This window comes from Primulina tabacum, chromosome 12, assembly GCF_025594145.1.
Source record: "Primulina tabacum isolate GXHZ01 chromosome 12, ASM2559414v2, whole genome shotgun sequence".
NCBI lineage: Eukaryota > Viridiplantae > Streptophyta > Magnoliopsida > Lamiales > Gesneriaceae > Primulina > Primulina tabacum.
In genome coordinates, this window is record NC_134561.1 from 5,709,429 (window position 1) to 5,722,952 (window position 13,524).

Consider the following 13,524-nt stretch of genomic DNA (forward strand, 5'->3'; position numbering starts at 1 on the left):
CATTATATAGCAAAAATTCACCTAACACTGTATCAAAATACTATAACCGGCAATGATTGTGCAATTCAAATCTTTCGATTGTACGACCCAAACACCACAATATGATCAACAATTCAAGATCGAACAATTATTGCTCTTAATAAGTAAATATAGAATCAGTAACTCTACCTTGCCAATGGAGTATGACAATGAATGAGACATCCCTTCATTTGCATAAAATAATTCTGTACACATTCTCGATTTGTTGATAATGATATAATAACTATATGCAATCAAACTCTAGAAAATGAATAGAAACTTCAGATCTCAATATATACACACAGACCCTGAACTTGCAACAAATACCATGAAAAGTTTGTTTAAAATTTTACATGTAAATCCTATGTTGAACATGTAAATTTATAATTTTCCCTCCAATTTTATTTTTAAAAACAGGCCAATATTTGTTAAAATAAACAGATTCTAAGTGTGGGATCATATGTTTTTAATCGAATAAAGATTATTTTTTTCAAATAGATGGGGAGGAAAGACAATAAATTTGAACGACAATCCAATAATTTATTATGCTTCACATGTTCCTAACTCTGCCTATGCTAGACCAAATATGTTCTGATATGACAAATGTGTTGTCCAAAATAAGTAATCTGTGTATTATTTAATAAAATTTATACCAAAGCAGAAGCTCAAAAGAAAAATCCTTGTCTTTTACAAATGAGACAATGATTTTATAATCGGACCAATGACCAAACCGATCCATCTTATAAAAACAGTTCGACTGAATCGACTGGAAAATTATTATATTATATAAAATAAAATAATATATTTTAAAATCTAAAAATCTTAAACATATATAAATAATAAAAAAATCATTAATATTTAAAATCAAAACAACCTACATATAATCAAATATAAAAAAATTAAAAAGTTATGAATCTATCCAACCGATTTTTAACTGGTTCACCCGATCACAACAGGTACTTGACTGGTTTGAACGTTAAAAACTGTTTATAGAGTAGATCCGGACCAGCCGGACAGGTTTTAAAAACACTGGTTTCAAATAACAAAGAAATCTAGTTGCCAGAAATAAAACATTAAATTAAACGAACATGAATGGCCTCAGCTGAGTTTTAGACTTTACAGCAACGGAAGATATGCACCCAAAGGGAAGAAAAAAAAGGAAGAAAGTACTTTTGAATGCCCACAGTTGCAAGTCGACAACGTTTTCACAATCTTAACGCTTTCCATATAGTTTCTAGATCTACGCCATCGTTGATGAAATACACATTCGATGGCCGATACGAAAAATCGGGGGATCAGCCCCTGCATGCACTGACATCTATATAAATTTAATTTCTCATTATAACCAACACATGTGGAGCATTGAATCAACCCCTTCTTTTCTTTTTTTCACAAACCAGGCTATGCGTGCTTGTATATAAAAACAGAAAATACGTACATGGGACGTAGATGAGGCCGAGGTCTCTCTAGAACAAACACAACCCAAATTTTATTCAATAAAATTATATTCCTCTCTTCTCTAAGAATAGTAGTTTATGACAGAACAAATAAAGGAAGCTGTCTGCTCAAAAATTGAAAAAATGGAGAAAGCTTCAGTAAGACTTCGAAGTTGGCTGCATTTCATTGAGCATGATTGAGAATCTAAAATTGTGTTTCTGCTAACCCAGGGATGTAAATCTGCTCTGAAATAAAAATTTTGATTTACTCTAGATTTTAACCTCAACCACTGCAATTTTTCATTTTCAATTAGCAGAAAACGTGGCAAGGAATTTCATCTCTATTACTCATAGATAAGATACTTACCGAATAGAGTAGAAACGTAGACTGAAATACATTTCCTAGTTGTCTTACTTGTCCGAAGCATCACCTAAATATTGAATCTATTTGTGTGCATGACTGCATGGATCATACCAACTCAGCATTCGTTTCTTTAGGAAGAACCAATCCAATCAAACAAAGCGAAGGACTACTAGGAATGCATAGCATGTCACATATATCAGGAGAGCATGGAAGAATGAAGAGAAGCCTAGCCCACATGGATTTAGCAGCTGGGATTTTGATTACTCCTGCACAATCTCGCTGCTTCAAGTATGATACGAAATCTTGAAACTGAAAATATGTAATTGCAATTCAATCACTTTGCTGAGTGAAGATAAAAAATCCTTTACAACAAGGGCACTCCAAACAGTAACAGCCCTTGAAGTAACCATTAATATAAAACTAGGGAGGTGTGAAATATCAGGCAACACACGCAACAGTTTGAGTCAAAGAGCAGATGGACAGAATTTTAACACAATAAGCTTTCAAATTTGGATTGCTCGGTTGGAATCTTCAAATTTAAAAAATATATATATATAGAAAATCTTCATGCTCCCTCAATCATATGCGATTGATTACGGCTTTGCATCTGCCGACAAGGGTGTCTGATTTGAAATTCAAGTAATCAAATCTGATTGGTAATTTAATCTAGGTGTTCTAGTTCAACAAGATTCTATCTGAACCAAATAATAAATATGTTGTCTGGAAAATGGAACAATAAACTGGTTTTTTTTTTTTAAAACAAACACTTTTGTAATCAACCTTGCAATAATGAACAAAATGTTTTTTCACCAAGCTGGAAGAAAGCTTTCTTGTCAAGAGGTGGAAGATTAACATTGATTTTATCGGTTTTGAATTCTATTCCGATTTATTATTATTGACTTTATTCCGGGTGCCTAAAGGAATAGCGGAATCGATGGAGAAGATTTCAAGAAATTTTTTATGGGATGGAGCGGATGGAGATGTTCATAGCCACTTGGTCGCGTGGAACCATGTGTGTAAACCGAAGGAAAAAGGGGGATTGGGTGTTGGGAATATTATATTGAGAAACAAGGCATTGCTGGGAAAGTGGTGGTGGAGATTTTTTGAGGAAGGAGGGACATTGTGGAAGAAAATAATTGTTAGTAAATATGAGATACAAGAAAATGGGTGGGATGCGGGGTTGGCAAGAAACGTCACGTTCAGGTGCCCATGGAAGTTTATTTCCCGAATATACCCGACTTTTAAGCTTAGAGTTTCAGTTAGGGTGAAAGGAGGTAACATGGTTAGATTTTGGGAGGATAGATGGTGGGGGATTCTTCTTTTAAAGATATTTTTCCAGCTTTATTTCAACTATCAACGATTCATAATCTACCTATAGTTCATTTTGTCCATTTTCATAATGTCACGTCTACTCACTCCTGGGATTTTCATTTTAGAAGGACTGTGAGAGATGAGGAGATTGTTCAGTTGTCCGAGTTACTAGGGGTTTTAGATTCTTTTAGGTTAGTTGAAGGGGTAGATGATTTTCTTGAGTGGCGAGGGGATTCTTCGGGTATTTTCTCTGTTAGATCTTTCTATGACTCTTTCTTTCCACATACTCGCTTTCCCGTTTTTCCTCTTTTTCATGTTATTTGGAAAGTTCTCATCCCGAAAAAGATCCAGCTATTTTCTTGGGCAGCAACTCAGGGTAAGCTACCGACCTCGGAGAGGATTCAAAAAAGATGGCCCTCAATTGCTTTGTGCCCAAACTGATGTGTGTTGTGTAGAAATGAAACAGACACTCAGGATCATATGCTCATCCTGTTGTGTGTCCACTGTTCACTGATGTACTCTTTCTTATGTTATTATTAATAAAATATCGTTTCTTATAAATAATAATAAAAAAAATTGATCAGAAGGCCAACTTACCCCCTTGTGATCTTCTTGAGAAGAAGGAAGCAGCCAGCAAACCTCTCTCTGTCACGATTAAAGTTAATATCATCAATAGGTTGTTAAAAAGTTTAAATAATGTAGAAGCATATAACTAAAATTTGTACTAGATACCATATGTTAATACTTCGGAAGCAAGATGAGCACATTTTGAACTTTCAGATGGATTCTATGCGACACGTGCTGAAATTTAAAAGAGGTGGCCCAGTTTTGGGAATGGAAAAAACTAGGGCTTCAAAACCACTAATTACAGGTGGATTCAAATGGCATAAAGTCTATGGGATAAGGGCATTAAGTGCTCAGTGAAACATGTACGGATAGGTGGAAGAAGGGCAGTCAATTAAGAGGCTGGCGGAGAAAATTTGGGTATTGGTAAATTACAAATCATTTAGCAGGATCAAAATAATGTCCAGTAGGAAAAACTAGGCCTCGGGATGGATATGAAATCAGAGCTCTTTGCAGTTGATGGATGGGTTGAGACTTTAGACTGACAATTTGTAAATCATCTGATACATCCACACAGAGTCCAAACCTTGCTTCACAAATTATTTATGACAAATCAGAGCTCTTAGCAAGCTTGGTGAATAGACACATTTATTTCCAACCTTAACGTAAATGGGTATTGCTAAATCAGAGCTACAATTAAAGTAAGCGCAAATTTCAGAGACAAGTTAACTTATTTAACAAATTGTGAGGTACTGCTAAAGGATTGAACAAACATTGGGTCTGCGAGATACTGCACACATATGCACAATGAAAAAAGGGGTGTGAGGACAATATTGAACTAACTCTGTGAGCTGGGGAGCTAGAAAATGTTGATTTCACATGACGAAAATCTGTCCGCTTTGTCATGTCTAACTTAATAGGCCATCTGTGCAGATGCATCAAGAGAAAATCATCAGAAATTGCATTTCTTAAGCAAAATTATCAAAACAAGACCAAAATCCTTACTCAGCAGGCTCAGCAACATCAGATGAATAGTTGCAAATATCAGAATCTACTCTTTGTGCAAGCAAAGTACAGTAATAAACACCACTTTTACTCAAGATCCCCTGCCAGGTTGATTTCTGGCACAATCTATAACCTCCACCATTTAGCGAGTCAGATGGTGGAGGTGGAGGGGGGGAACTTGGAGGAGGGGGGAGTGGAGGAGGTTGGGAAGGAGGTGGAGGAGGTGGAGGCGGAGGTGTCGGGGGTAATGGTGGCCGCAGTTCATGCTGAGGAGGCAATGGAGGCCGAAACTCAGATGAAAAAGGCAACGGAGACCGGAAATCGGACTGAGGAGGCAAAGGAGGGGGCACGTTACTAAGAGGAGGCAAAGATGATAAAGGAGGAGGAACAACAGGAACAGTATACATCTGATCAAATGGAGGCATAGAACTTCCTTGTATTTGTGATCTCGGAGTGACAGAAGCAGGTAAAAAAGGAGGAGCCTGCAGACTACCATGAGCATTGGCAGGTGTTACACAAGAAATTGGATTTGGAGGCAGATGGTGACCCAACCCACGTGCATCCCACATACTATTTGGTGGTGCATATGAAGGTCGAACAAATGTAGATGACTGAACCAGCTGTGGTGGCGTAATTGGTGGTCCCTGATTTTGGGTGGGCATGGGTCCCATGCTTCCTTGCCCAGAAGACATCCCAGTTTCCGGTTTTCCACACATCCATGTTTGTTTGGCAGTAGAAAATCTTCCAACTTCGAGCATTCCTGAATCAGTCCAAGTTGTCTGGAATGGAGGATGCACATTTTGCATCATTGGTCTAAAAGTTTCTTGACCAGTCCTTGGTGATGTAAGCTCCAGAGCATTGTTATCTGATCTGACTGGGGGAGAAGATCCATGATGCTTTCCCCGATTCCTGTTCAAAACATAGATGTAAAGTTTAAGATAAAGGAGAAATAAAAATGGTTCTTTACATACATGAAAGGATGATTGAAAGAGGGTGGTAATTCATAATCATGAACCTCCAACACCACAACTTCAGAGAAAGTTGCCTTAAGTAACAATATTGGACGAGAGATAATTATATTTAGAGTGGCATTTTTTTCCGAAACTAAAAGATTGCTGCATAACACAAAAATAAATAATATAATTCTTCCAAAAACCTCATGTCAAACTTGCTCCAAATGTAATGATAAGTTGAATCAATGCCTAACTCCAAAAAATATAGAGATTCAAAATTGAATAAAGACATGGATTTGTTGAAGAGAGAAAAAAGAAGACCAATTACACATAAGCAGCATAAAAATATAAATAAAAAGAATTTCCCAAGTAGTGGAAAATAACAGCACTTTATATCAGACGTATGCATTGAATAAAAAAATGGATATCAAGACTGATGACTGATGAAACAGTTATCAGACAACAGATAGAATATCAAGAGAACAATGTTCATAATCTGCGCAAATGAGAGGCCTACAAGACTACAAGTGAAATATTAATGCAAATTGTGTTCATTAGTACTTGTCCATTTGTCCCAGTTACTCTCAAGGAACATGAATATGATTCTAAATCTCAACAGGATCTTGGGGTAAGATGTATCAAATTTGGACATAAATAAAGGTAAAGAAGACAACCCTGATGTCCTTGTCATGTAACTGTCGTAAGGCTTCTCAAATACATTCTGAGCATGAGGTGATCCAATCATACTATTAGCAGAATAATTGTTTCTTGTATCCATATGTACAGAAGTAGAAGCAGGCCTTGCACCTTCAACATTCACCATCAAATTGGCTGGACATAAACTGGAAGGAGGAAGGATAAAATTACTATTTTCCTTGCGTTTCCATCGCAGATGAGCCATGGCGACGGTAGATTCCTTTGGTGAATCAAATTCCATTAATAATGCACCTTCACTACTAAGATCAGTAACCATGAGAGGGCCTTTATGAAGAACTTTCTTAAGTTCATGCATCACCTCATCCTTGGCCCATTTGCTATTAACATTTCCTATGTAAACATGGCAACTAGAACCAACAGAGACACTATTTACCGCTCCTCGAGTTCCTAAACCTGTATCCAGAAATTTTATCAGGAGGGGTGCACCCCAAGGGGTGCGTCCTCGCATTACTTCTCTAGCCTTTACGGCATCCATAATGTATCTGTATTCAATTAAAGCATACCCTTCATATTGAAAATACCGTAATTGACCTATAGGACCGAACTTCTCGAACAGAAACCTTATAAGCATTTCAGATGCATCAGGACCTAATGATCCCAACCAGAGTTGTTTTGAAGCTGGAAATACATCCATGGCATCTGGGTCTCCATCCAAGAACCGGGTCAAATGATTTGCTGAAGTATGTGGCACAGGAATATCATGTTTGGGGGATTCAAACGAAGAATTCGAAGTTCCTATGGAGGATCTGAAAGCAGTTGGCGAGCAGTCCAAATTTGGAATCGGGCTCTTCTCTGTCTGCAAGCCATGGATTCTTCCATTGAGTGAATTACTTCTGAATTCCCTTGGTGTTCTCTCTCTAGGGGAGAAAGTTTGATGATTGTGCAATTCCATTGCCACAACAAAATTTCTAGCATTTGAAATATCTTCAGAATTTGATTCTCCACTTTCAATAAGATCAATACCTGACTTCATCACACTACGATTTTTCAAATGGATGCCTACACCTTTTTCTGGACAATCTCTCCCAGAAACTACAGAAGGAGATCCTTGTTGGCTAGATATTCCAGAAGCCAAGTGCTGACTAACATATTTGGATGAACCAGATATATCTTCCTCAATATCTAATTGGCTGCCTTCGGATGTGAGTTGCTGCAGAAAAGATTTAAATACTCTTTCTAAAACTGAAGTAACATACGTAACAATTTCAGGAGATGCAGAATTACATAGCCTCCTGTACCTAGAAAAAATCCAACGTCTATATGAAGGATCTTTGCGAAAAACCTGTACAAAGAACAACAACAACGTAAATGCAACAGCCAAACCTTGAAGCCCTTGTCCCTTTCAAAATGACGAGTATTTTTATTCCAAACAGTCCATCACATGGAGTAGTAAGAAGTATTATCGAGTAAAAACTAAAATAAAATGTCATGCAGCTACAGACTTGTTTGGAAATTTTATTTACACCAGCCTCGTGAGTTTAAGAGACCATGGAAGCAAGTTTGAATTAGAACACCTCAATGCACATTTATTCTAATAATAAATGTATGAAAATTTGACATAGATGAAAGAATGCGTGAGAATAAATTGTTACATAGTTTGGCATATTAAGGCTTTAGTGAGCACGTGAACTTGTAAAATATCTAGTCATACAGGAAACGGAAAAAATGAATGAGCATTTGAAGCCCAATTAAATAGCACATTCATTTCACAATCTAAGTATCTCTCACCAGAATCAGGTGGAATAAATAGATAACCAACATGAGGACAATACTAAACTACACCAGAAAAAATGTTTGGCCATGCCATCTGACAATGAAATGCTATAATTAATGAGCCTTACCAGTCCCAACAAGCAGTTCTTCAATAAAATTGAGGTGCCATTTGAAAAAAGGTGCTCATTTGAAGAAGAAAAATCATTAAGATGCTTGCTTTCACATTTTGCTTCTGAGGTATCCACTGCTAATTTATTTCTGCCGTTTTTCTCGTCCAGACAATCAATGCGAAAATCATTCAGTCCAATTGTCAACTGATTTAAAAAGTAAGCACCTTTCTGTGACTCCTTTGATTCGGTACATTCAAGAAGTTCAAAACAACAGGCAATTGATTTTTTAGGGTGATTGGATAAAATCCTCGAAAAACAAAGAGCACGTAACTTGGATAGCTTAAGCAACACATAATTATCTTCCTCCAAAAACTCCCTCTTGAACTCAAAAAAAGATTCTGCGACATCATGAATCTTCAAGATTCTCTGGTCAACAATCTGAAATATGTCCTGCCCCTCAAATGAGGATATGAAGAAAGTAAATACATTGAGAAACACGATAGAACATATTCCTTGAATAACAGGAGAAATTGAAGCTTCTGAGGCAGCAGCTTCACATATATCAACTAGACCTAAAATGCAGGCCTTAGAAATCTCAAAAGCAACGCCATCAACATCTTCTCCCCTTTCTATTACAGTGAAACACCTATTATGGATACTGATGACAACCTTGGCTGCATCTTCAAGAGCAGCAGGACAATATGATGCATAGCGAGGAATGAAATTCGCTAACAAGCGTTGTACACTTGTGCCACCTGCAAATACCTCATTGTAATCACAAAATCCCAGAAAAGACGCAGCAACATAACTTTAGCATACTGAAATACCAGAGACAAAATATATGATATATTTTATCACAAAAATACAGGCAATGTCTTGGTTTAACATAAAAACTGAACATCAATAAACTTAAGGGGAGGCGATTACAGAGGAGGGCGGAGGAATCAAGACTGAAGGTTTCTCCAAAATTATTGTTCCAGATGTTTATGTTTGGGGTGACGTTATTACATTTGCCTCGAATTTGTTAAGTGGAATCAAGAAGATTCGAGCACATCGATCATGTTATTAAATCTGCTGACCAATATCCAATCCTCCCAGGGTTATTTAGGGCGCAAGACGCACTAAAGTGCTAGAGTACCCTAGAGCCTGAAACGCAAGACGAAGTGCACGCTTTATCGAAGTAAAGCACATTTGGCACAAATTTTAAAATTCAATATATATATAGAGTGATTTATACTATATGGTATAGTTTAGTACACTGGATAAGAGAGGGATTCATAAATAATCCCTTATTATCCCACGTTTGGTACCTTCCGTGATAAATAATTTTATACAAGGATAAATTATCTCTTTTATGGATTGTGATAATTTAATTTAATGATAAAAAAACACAACGAATGACTTAATTGCCCTCAATATATAATCAAGTTCTAAATTAATATCACTGGATATAATTATATAAATGATTTTTATAAATCTCTGCTAGTAGGTAGAAATTAAAATCAAATAAATATTTTTATTTATTTTTATATATTATATAATATGATAATTATATAAATGAACTCGAGATAATTATATAAATTATTTTTATAAATATCAATAAAATTATTAGTATCACTAGATTAACCTTAAAAATTGATATTTGAATTGACTCACAAAATCAAGGGCTCAATTATAATATTATATAATATATAAAATTAGGTAAAAATAAATAAATAATGCAAGCACTGTCGGCGCATGAACAGATAAGAAATATGAACTCAAGCAACAACTTTGAAATTATAAAATTTATTATGATAAGGTTAATTTTGTCATTACAATCTAATATATAAATTTAATCACTCTTATTAAAATCATACCAAACATTAAATATAATATCTAACATCTTATTTATCCTTAACTTATCTTTATATTATATATCACATGTTTATCCTATCATGTGTACCAAACTATGTCTAAATCTATAATATTACATAAATTAAATATTTTTCACAAATATAGCAAACATTATAACAAAATTAATTAACAGATAATGTAGCATAAATCATAACCAGAAAAAAAAAACACTTTAATGATCTAAAATTCATTAATAAGTCATCAATTCATAGTATATTAAGAAAAAACTTCAAATATCTAAATCATCAAATTTATTTTCATCCTCAACTATATTATCATCATCATCTTTGAAAATCAGGGTGAGTCATGAGTGTAGAAGAAATTAGAGTAAAAGTTTGCATTGAGGATTACAATATCATCTAAATCATCCAATTCTTTTTCATCTTCCTCGACTATATCATCATCATCATAGGAGGAAGATGAAAGTAAAAGTTTGCACAAAAGACTTCTGAACTTTCTGATAAAAAATTCTTGCATAAATGAGTGATAATAGGGTCTTTTTATCATTAAATAGCCATGAGCTTTGCTAATTGGGCTTCAAATCAGTTGGGTTCGAGTTAATTTAAATATAAGTCAACTTCTTTAAAGTTCACGCTTATGCGTCTCTAGGATGCCTCGCACCTAGGCAGAGGCGCACACTTGTTTCAAGTGCTGAGCCCAAGCGCAATGGGTGTGCCTGACTGGGTCTGTCGCCTAGGCACAGCCAGCACATGCTTTTAATAACTATGAATCCTCCTTAAATTGGCCTAAAAAGCTAGAGCATTGGAGTATTCGACCTGGTTTTAAACGAGCCTCAAGTTTAACTGAAAGGAAGGATGGAAATTATTTGTTTTTTGAGATCATAGAGCTTAAAAAGAGACAACTCAGGAGGATGATGAAACCACAAAATTCAGGTTTCTAGCTACAGCCTTGAGGACAAGGCTACTTCTCAAGGGGCGGTATTGTTATGGATTAGTTGGGCCTAGAAAGCTAATGTCGTCTTATTTGGTCAAAATATTTTGAAATGCTAACTTGAAGAGCGGGAAAGGTTGGGAAGCGGGAAAAAGAAACATATGAGATTAGAGTTGGCTAGAGGGAATCAATCTTTTTTTTTTTGTTGCTAGATTTGGGTAAGGGCAAGGAGAGGGAGAGTCTTTCTTCTTGTAAAAGGGATTACCCCTTGGCTGAGTTTATTTACTCGGATAATGCTCACCGAATCAGGCTGTTTTCATCTATATTTTGTTTTTAAAAGTTGAAATTCTTCTTTCTGTTGGATTGAATGCAAATTAGCACATGGTGTCATGGCCCGACTTTGATTGGCTTTCATTACGAACTAGACTATCTAGTGTAGCATCATAAGATTACACATGTTTATCATGGGACTTGTAATACACTGTGTAGCATCATAAGATTACACATGTTTATCATGGGACTATCTAGTGTAGCATCATCCTAGATTCAAACTTCTGGAGGAGGACGTCAACTTAAAAAATACACTGTTCTTTTTTTTCTGGCCTAAAACCAAGTCTGCTTTTGTTCAAAAAATTGTGTACGCCAAGCAATTAAAAACCATGCCCCGTATCAAAAATCCCCTATATTGTCCTATTCCACAAAAGAAAGGAGCTACATACTATATTAGATTACACCAAAACTCTTTTCAAATTAATCAAATCTAAAGCAAAAAAAAAAGGCAATTTAGTATTCGTTTTATTTTCTACAATAACCTAAGCAAACAACAAACAAAAAAAAAGACAAATAACAGAACAGATTCATAAATAAACAAGTTGAAACCAGGAATGAAATTCTTCCCAAAAGCCCAAAAAATCCCAATTTCGGTAGAAAATCGTATTAATATTTAAGCGAACATAGAGAAAGTGCAATTGCAACCTCTCGCTGCAGAGATGAGACAAAGGTAGGCTTCTTCCGTCTCACGCTTATCCTTGTGATCGATGCAGAACTTAATTCTCTTGTAGCACTCAAAAACATCACGAATCTCTTCTTTGTTTCTGCGCCTCTGTAGTATCTCGTCCGGAGATATAGGAGGCGGCGTTGGCGGTGGAGGTGGTTGACGCGGCGGAGGAGCTGAAGGTGGGGATGGATGAGACGATCGTGGGGAGAGCAACTTTTGCCTCTTTGGCGGCTGCTCAGCTTCAATCATGGCGGATCGATGAAACCCCCGTCGCTGTCCGGAGGTGGGTGCGTTTGTTTATTGGGATTTTGTTTTATTCAGCCTTTAATTTAATTCTTCGACAATATATATCTACCTGCTACTCTGGCACAAACACTCAAGTGTTAAATATATTATTATTATTTTTATTTGATTAAATAATATTAAATAATTAAAAGAAAATATTTTCAATTTAGAAAAATTATTCGATTTTAAAAGATTTGTTCGATTTAAAATGAAAATTTTGTTTAGATTTTTTTATGTAAAATATGGAATGATTTGAGGAAATTTTTAGTATGATGGGAAAGGTATTTATGGAATTAAATATTTTCATGTTCTCTAAATTAGTTACTCTAAGGATCTCACATTTAATAATATAGTATATATAAAAACAAAATAAAAAAGTTTATTTGAATCTTAATAGATATATATTTTTTAATTCGATAATGTTATTTGAAAATAATTTTTAAAATTATATTTATATATATTTAAAAGACTTATTAACAAAAACATAAATCAAAAAAATTACGGATTTTTTGTTACCAAATTTGAGTAAGATGATGACTATAAAAAATTGATCAGATAAGGATTAAAGAATTACATATTTGTTTTTTAGGAAAAGAAATAAATATATATTTTTCTAAGATATATATATATGTAATTTGACATTAGTATCGATATGGTAGGTGATTATCTTTACTTTTTTTTATAAATGATATAAAATCAAAAGGAGCTAAATGAGTCTGCCATCTTGCAAATATTTACTTAGAAACATCATGTTTAAAATATTTTTTAAACATAAATTTTGCAGATTTGCAATCAGTTTTTATAATAAACTTTTGATTATATAAATCATCTTGAAATTTTAAAATACATCTCACAATAGCTAAAATTTTTAACATAAATTTTGCATATTTGCAATCAGTTTTTATAATAAACTTTTGATTATATAAATCATTTTGAAATTTTAAAATACATCTCACAATAGCTAAAATTTCTTTTGCTACTGTAGAGTACTTTTTTCTGGGCATTATTCCATTTCCCAGAATAAAATCGAATACGATATTCTTGATTTGTTTTGGGGTCTATTTGTTTTAGAATTCCACCAAAAACTATATCATAAGCATCTGTTTCAACAATTTTATCCCATTGAGGATTTGCAAGCATAAGACAAGGAAGATTTTTAACTTTCTCTTTAATATTTTTGACTGCTGTAGCATGTTTTTCAGACCAAGATAAAGGAAAAATCTATCATATAAAATAGCAGAATCTTTATTAAGATTTTTATAAG

At 34.7% G+C, this 13,524-nt stretch overlaps 1 protein-coding gene across 2 annotated transcripts; it reads right to left on the bottom strand.

Annotated features, from left to right (window-relative positions):
- Positions 1–1,496: 1,496 nt before the first annotated feature.
- Positions 1,497–12,306, bottom strand: LOC142521263 (uncharacterized). 2 transcript variants are annotated; one of them, XR_012814114.1, is made up of 8 exons: positions 11,954–12,306; positions 8,210–8,946; positions 6,326–7,650; positions 4,699–5,607; positions 4,537–4,618; positions 3,727–3,774; positions 1,822–2,127; positions 1,497–1,744 (listed from the first exon to the last, which is right to left on the bottom strand). XR_012814114.1 is itself a non-coding variant. In XM_075624493.1 (7 exons), exons 1-7 carry the CDS (start codon positions 12,222–12,224, stop codon positions 1,924–1,926), a joined length of 3,576 nt encoding a protein of 1,191 aa, XP_075480608.1. In that variant the 5' UTR covers positions 12,225–12,306; the 3' UTR covers positions 1,497–1,923. The 2 variants fall into 2 exon arrangements, 1 of the variants encoding a protein (XP_075480608.1); XM_075624493.1 differs by having other exon boundaries at positions 1,497–2,127.
- Positions 12,307–13,524: the final 1,218 nt, after the last annotated feature.

Excerpts from the sequence above, each read along its gene's own strand:
- LOC142521263 (XM_075624493.1), bottom strand. The coding sequence starts at position 12,224 with ATGATTGAAGCTGAGCAGCCGCCAAAGAGGCAAAAGTTGCTCTCCCCA. Across the intron at positions 5,608-6,325 it reads TACATGACAAGGACATCAGG|GAATCGGGGAAAGCATCATG; the intron begins GTTGTCTTCTTT and ends TGTTTTGAACAG. Across the intron at positions 4,619-4,698 it reads GATGTTGCTGAGCCTGCTGA|ATGGCCTATTAAGTTAGACA; the intron begins GTAAGGATTTTG and ends GCATCTGCACAG.